A 6,347-nucleotide genomic window follows, 5' to 3' on the forward strand; every position below is an offset into this window, starting at 1 on the left:
ACTGACTTGAAACTTGGCGTATTTCATGGTTTGCAACTTGTCTACCACGAGAGTTGCAGCTTATGTATGACTGAAGTTGCAATTGGTTGATTGGCTAAGTTGCAACTGGTATACAAACGGTTTCTCAAGCAGCCTTCATGTATACTAATACAACTAGGCTAGCTCGAACCACGATCACAAACCCCAACCCTGCAGATTGGACAGAGATGGGGAGAGAAGATGGGGAGGGCATAGGAGGAGGAGGAGGAGGAGGTCGGTGACCGGACCTGGCAGCGATAGCGCGAGGCGTCCTTGCCGGCGGCACACACGTTCACCTTGCGAACCGTTCAATTCAAGTGACCCAATCCCAAGCAGGTAGGTAGAGAGATGAGCGCGGAGGCGCTTCCCCGCCGGTGACCTTCTGGTCTCCGGGGAACAGGTCCCGCCGGATTTCGGCGCCAGCGACCGCCTTCTTTTGCTACTGTCTGGTGGTATTCTCCCTGCTGCTCCTCCATGGATACTTCGATGGTAGACCTTCGTCCTGGTCTCCAGTTCTCCAAAAAGGTACGATCCCTCCTCGGAGTGTCGATCTCTGCCTCTCCATCTTCTGGATCGAGCTTCTGGCTACTTGCAACCTTCACAAGATCAAAGTTGAAGTTGACTATTGAGCATGTTGGTTTCTTATTGCAATCGGCTTTGGGAGGTTCATCTGACCTCTTCCAAGTGTCTGAATTGGATGATTGGATTGTCAAGTTTTGTGTCTCTTCCAAGGAAGTTGGTCTTATGGTTTATCAATTGGGGATCTTCCAATGTGACATTTTCAAGGTGGCTTTTCATCTCTGTAATGAACGGGGGATTCAGTTTGCAAGATCCGTCCTTTCCTCAGCTCAAGGAATTAGTTCGGAGTGGACAACAGTGGTTTCTAGGAAGGCAAATCTTCATGGTCATCTGCCTTTGACTGGACCAAATCTAATTCCAGTTAGATCATACTCCCCAGGTGCATATGCTCAGCTTAATCACAGGGACTCTATTTCTGTCTTTCATCGTTTGGGCAAGAATTGGGTCACGCAACAGCTTCCATCAGCGAAGAACACGGCATCTGGGCAGATTTCAAATCCAAGCTCGCCATTTACCGGAGTTAATTTGGGGCCATCAATGCAAGATTCTTTTGCAATTTCAGCAAGGTCATCTCCTAATTTGGCGCTGGATTTGAATGTGGCAGCTGACTCTCATTTGGGCCGTCTTTCCTGCTCCCGGTGTTTTTCTAATAAGCACAACCGGGCCTTATGTCTTCGTCCTGTTAGATGTGGGCTATGTTTCAGACTGGGCCATGTGGCCAATTTTTGCAGATACCCACCAAGGTTTCCTGGCCTGTCCACGGATAGAACTTTCTCCAATTCGGTTCCTCAGTCCGGCTGGGACAATGCAAATGTCCACCGGTGGTTTCAAACCCGTGAGTCTATGGCAAGTGGGCCCTCAACAACCATATCACCGGTTGTAGGAAACTTCCAACATCTGGGTCGATACCTCCTGGGTGTTCCTGCCGTCACTCCGGAAGAAATAGTTCTTTGGCAACTCTCTCCTACAACCGCAATCTCCGGTGCTGTCGTTTCACCTTCCAAGCTCCCGACGCCGCAATCGCAGCTACCTAGCTTCTCGCTGCCACAATCCAGCTGCGGCGATCCCCCTCTCTTTGCTGAGGCGCATCCGCATTGTTCCTCGCTACCAAATCATCAGTTCTTCTCCTTGGGTGACCCGACTTGGCGGCAGACAGAAGCTTCGGAGCATCCGCCTCTGGCCCCAATGGCGTACAGATTTGTGGATCCTACTCCTTTTCTTCCTCGCGGTTCCCAGCGGCAGTTGGTGGGCTTCCGTAAGCCAATATCCAGAGTTATTCTTGGTGCTCCACGAAGGAATCAATGCGATGTGGTGATAGCAACCATCGAGCCCCTACCGCAACAGCAGGTATCCTTTCAATCCATAAGAGATCTGCTCGATGACTTCTTGAGGAATCGGTGTCGAATGGGGATCCATTCTATTCAGCCTTGCCCTTATGGTCAAGCCTATGTTCGTTTTTAGTTTGTCCATGAAAAGGATTTCTTGATTGGTGGGGGTCCTCATGAGTATGGTCAGTATAGGATCTCTTTCTCTGATCATAATAAGGGATGGAGCAATAGACTCGTAACAATGAATTGTTAAGTCTGGATCATGCTTCTAGGCTTTAACATTGACTATTGGACAAAAGTAGACTTGGAGAAGGCTATTGCAGAATTTGGTCGGCTTCTGGTTTGGGAAGAGGATCCCAATAATTTGGCCAGAATTGTTGCTAAAATAAGAGTTGTTGATCTCTCAGAGATACCATGGTTTCTTGTCTGTTCAGAGGATGAGGATTTTGAAGGGAATTCATGGACTGCTCAGTGTGAAATTTTACAATACAGAATGCTAGGTGGGGGTCCTACTGATGAAGGACAACCGCCAGATGATGTGGAGCCGACTCTATTTGACTTTTTCGGTTATGGGCAGCCTTCTGGTAATGTGGCAGATCCAGGGAATGCTAATCTCAATGCTAATCAACCTATTAATCAGGAGCCAGTACCACAATGGGGCCTCTGGCCTGATGGGCGAGAAGCACAAGACAATGGGCCTTTCATTGGCCCACAAATAGCCCAAGAAGACCCAGTTGTCCCTATTGTTCAGGCATTACCTGCACTTAATCCTGTGAATCATGACCAGGGAGAAGAAGGGGATAACCCAGATTTTGATTTGAACATGGCCATTGCTGATGATTTGGGGGGAATTGATAATTTGGCTCCTTCAGATGAGGAAATAGAGGAGGCAGGTAATGATGTAGTAAATAATCAAGTGATTGAAGGGTCAGATAACTCTGATAATGAGGTCCCTATAGCTAATCAGGTGATGGAGCATCCTGTGCATGTTGAGGTTTTCATTCCCCAAGTTGATGGACACCCTGTTCAGATGGTGCAAGATGAAATAAATGAGAATGATCTGATGGGAGGCAATCAGGATCAGGATATACAGTTGGCAGAGGAGAATAATAATTTTATGTACTTGGGTTATGTGGAAGTTATGCAACCTAGCCAAGATCCAGTTTTTGCCCAAATGGAATCATTGTATCGCCCTCCTTCCAATCAGCCAAGTGCTGAATTCTATAGACAGTGGGCAAGACATTTTTCTTCAGCATCTGATGAACCCAAGGTAGAGGTTCCTATTTCTTGGGCCTCGTTCTTTATGGCTCAACTGATTACCCCAGGAAATTTTGAGTGGGCCAAGAATTTCTTATCATCTCCAGCTATGCAGTACCTGGAGCCTGATCAATCCCTGAATTTTTCGATTCCTATGAAGTGCCCTTATTCTTCAGCAACAGCTTGTGCCAAAGCAATAGTTACTGCCACAGTTGATAACAAAGGCAAAGGTATCATATTTGAAGGTTCTGATAAATCCCTCATTACGAGTTCCTCCGCTTCTCCATTCATTGCCACAACTACATCTCAGAGTGCTGGGCCTGGGATTCCTTCAGCTGACTCAGCCAACAGCACTCAGTCTTCTCCAGCTACGCCGGTTCAGGGGTTGCTTAAGAAGGTTGCTGCTTCTTCTGGCCCATGGTCCAAGTCCCTACTGTAACAGGCCTCCATGGTGGATAAGGTAACTCAGGATGTTGCTGGCAATACTCTTTCTGATGATGAACTTCGAAGAAGTAGCAGGACTGCCAAGCACAACAATGGATTTAAAGCCTCGGGATGTAAGGACAGAAATTGCATTGGTTGCTCGGTAAAGCCACCGCTCTTGACTCAGTCAGTGATTCGTAACCTGGGTGCGTCATTCTGTAAAATCAAATCTTCGAAGTTATCAGTAGTTGCTTTGAATAAGAAATCAAAGCCTGCAGCCCCCCTGGTGGAAGGAAGCCAGCCAAGAAAAAAGCTGACAAGAATGAAGCTGACAATGTCCCAAAGGATTAGAAGAAGAAGCCCAGAAAGTAGCAATCTTGGAAGGAGGATTAGATATTTTATTTTGCTTCTCAGGAGTACACAACTCTTATTTTGCTTTGTAGCTATGGGTTTTTATCCCTCTGGGAGAAACTTTCTTTTCTATCTTTGTACTGATGCTATCCATACAGTACTATGGTTGTTGAACTCTTGCTTTATATCTTTTAATGAACTCTAGTCATAACAAAAGATTCTGGAAGGTTTTGTGCTGGAATGTCAGAGGCATTAATTCTGACAAGAAGTGGCATTCAGTTAAAGATAAAATTTTTGAGAGTAATTGTGACATCATTTGCCTCCAGGAAACAAAGAGAGAAGCTTTTGACAGTCTCTTCATCAAAAAATTTTGCCCCTCCTCTTTTGACAAGTTTGAGTTTTTGCCCTCACAAGGGGCTTCTAGTGGTCTTGCAATAATCTGGAAATCTTCTGTGTTCTGTGGAGAATTGGTGTTCATGAATCAATATGCTATTTCAGTGAAGCTCTCTTCTAACCTTTCTGAATGGGAATGGATCTTAACAAATGTTTATGGGCCTTGTTCTGCGGAGGGGAAATTTGCGATCATTCAATGGTTTGAAAATATACGGATGCCAGATGATTTTGACTGGTTGGTGGTGGGTGATTTCAACCTCATAAGAGAGCCATCTAATAGAAACAAGCCTGGGGGTAATCACAATGACATGTTTCGATTCAATGAGGCAATTAACCAACTTGGCTTAGTGGAGATTCCTCTGAAATCAAAGCACTTTACATGGTCAAATAAACAACAAGCACCTCTGTTGGAAAGGTTAGACTGGTTTTTCTCATCTAATTCTTGGGTTCTTAATCATCCAAACACAATTGCCTATCCTTTGGTGATGGAAACTTCAGATCATTCTCCTTGTGTAATCAACATTGCTTCTGATATTCCGAAGGGCAAGCTCTTTAGATTCGAAAACTATTGGCTTGAACATGATCAGTTCATGAACATAGTTTCACATGGTTGGTCGGTTCCAGTACAGGAAATTGATAGAGCAAAAATTATTACTCAGAAGTTCAAGAATCTTAGAAGGGTGCTAAGAGCATGGCAGTCTCAACTTTCAAGTCTAAAGTCCCTCCTATCCAATGTGAAGTTGTCCCTCTCTTTTATGGAATTAATTGAGGAATATAGAGACTTGACTCTTATTGAATGGAATTTCAAGGTTCTGTTGCAGGAACAGTTACAAAACTTACTCAAGCAGCAAAATATCTATTGGAAACAAAGAGGATCAATTAAATGGGTCAAGTTTGGTGATGAATCAACAAAATTCTTTCATGCGAATGCTTCCATCAAGCATGGTAAAAGCTATATTAGATCCCTAGCAGACATAACAGGGTCCCTAAAATATAACCATTGGGAAAAGGAAGTAATTCTCTGGGATGCATACAAGGAAAGATTGGGTACTTCTGAGTACAACTCTATGGTTTTTGATCTACAACAATTACTGCACCAAGTGGAGGACCTGCACTGCCTGGAGGAACCCTTTTCTCATGATGAGATAGATTCTGTTATCAAGTCTATGCCAAATGACAAGGCTCCAGGTCCGGATGGATTTAATACAAATTTCATAAAGAGGTGTTGGCCGATCATCAGGCAGGACTTTTATGCTCTTTGTGACACTTTCTATTCTGACAATGTTTCCTTACGGAGTATAAATGGATCACTAATCACTTTGATACCTAAAGTTGAAGGGGCAGCACATGTATCTAACTACAGACCTATATCCCTTTTGAACACTTCAATGAAACTTCTGACCAAGCTACTGGCCAATAGATTGCAAACTGTGATTCAATCACTTGTACATGTAAATCAATATGGTTTCATCAGGACCAGAACAATACAAGATTGTCTTGCTTGGGCATTTGAATACCTACACTTATGTCACAAGTCCAGAAAGGAGATAGTCATCCTCAAGCTAGATTTTGAAAAAGCATTCGATAAAATTGAGCACCAGGCCATGTTGACAATCATGAAGCATAAGGGCTTTGGAGACAAATGGATTCATTGGATGGAACAAATCTTTGCTTCTGGTACTTCTTTAGTTCTTTTGAATGGCGTCCCTGGGAAAAGATTTACCTGCAAGAGAGGAGTCCGGCAAGGGGACCCCCTTTCACCCCTTCTTTTTGTCTTAGGGGCTGACCTACTCCAAACCGTTGTAAATGACTCCAAAGAACAAGGCCACCTCACACTCCCAATTCCACTGACATACAGTTCTGATTTCCCTATTTTACAGTATGCCGATGATACCCTAATAATCATGGAGGGATGTCCTAATCAATTGTTACATTTGAAGCAGCTCCTTCATAACTTTGCATTGTCCACTGGTCTCAAGGTCAATTTCTGTAAATCAA

The 6,347-nt window shown here is 44.3% G+C and overlaps 1 protein-coding gene across 1 annotated transcript; it reads left to right on the forward strand.

The window, feature by feature from the left end:
* The first annotated feature begins 1,782 nt into the window (after positions 1 to 1,782).
* Positions 1,783 to 5,900, forward strand: LOC140220281 (uncharacterized). Its single transcript, XM_072290302.1, has 5 exons — positions 1,783 to 1,944; positions 2,059 to 2,107; positions 2,198 to 3,617; positions 4,204 to 5,537; positions 5,824 to 5,900. Exons 1-5 carry the CDS (start codon positions 1,783 to 1,785, stop codon positions 5,898 to 5,900), a joined length of 3,042 nt encoding a protein of 1,013 aa, XP_072146403.1.
* The last annotated feature ends 447 nt before the right edge of the window (positions 5,901 to 6,347 follow it).

Source organism: Setaria viridis, chromosome 8 (assembly GCF_005286985.2).
Source record: "Setaria viridis chromosome 8, Setaria_viridis_v4.0, whole genome shotgun sequence".
Classification (NCBI taxonomy): domain Eukaryota; kingdom Viridiplantae; phylum Streptophyta; class Magnoliopsida; order Poales; family Poaceae; genus Setaria; species Setaria viridis.

What these genes read in the sequence shown, in the direction of transcription:
- LOC140220281 (XM_072290302.1), top strand. Translation starts at nt 1,783, where the DNA reads ATGGCGTACAGATTTGTGGATCCTACTCCTTTTCTTCCTCGCGGTTCC. An exon ending in AGCCCCTACCGCAACAGCAG is followed by an intron (nt 1,945 to 2,058) that starts GTATCCTTTCAA and finishes GTTCGTTTTTAG; the next exon opens with TTTGTCCATGAAAAGGATTT. An exon ending in GCCAAATGACAAGGCTCCAG is followed by an intron (nt 5,538 to 5,823) that starts GTCCGGATGGAT and finishes TGGTTTCATCAG; the next exon opens with GACCAGAACAATACAAGATT.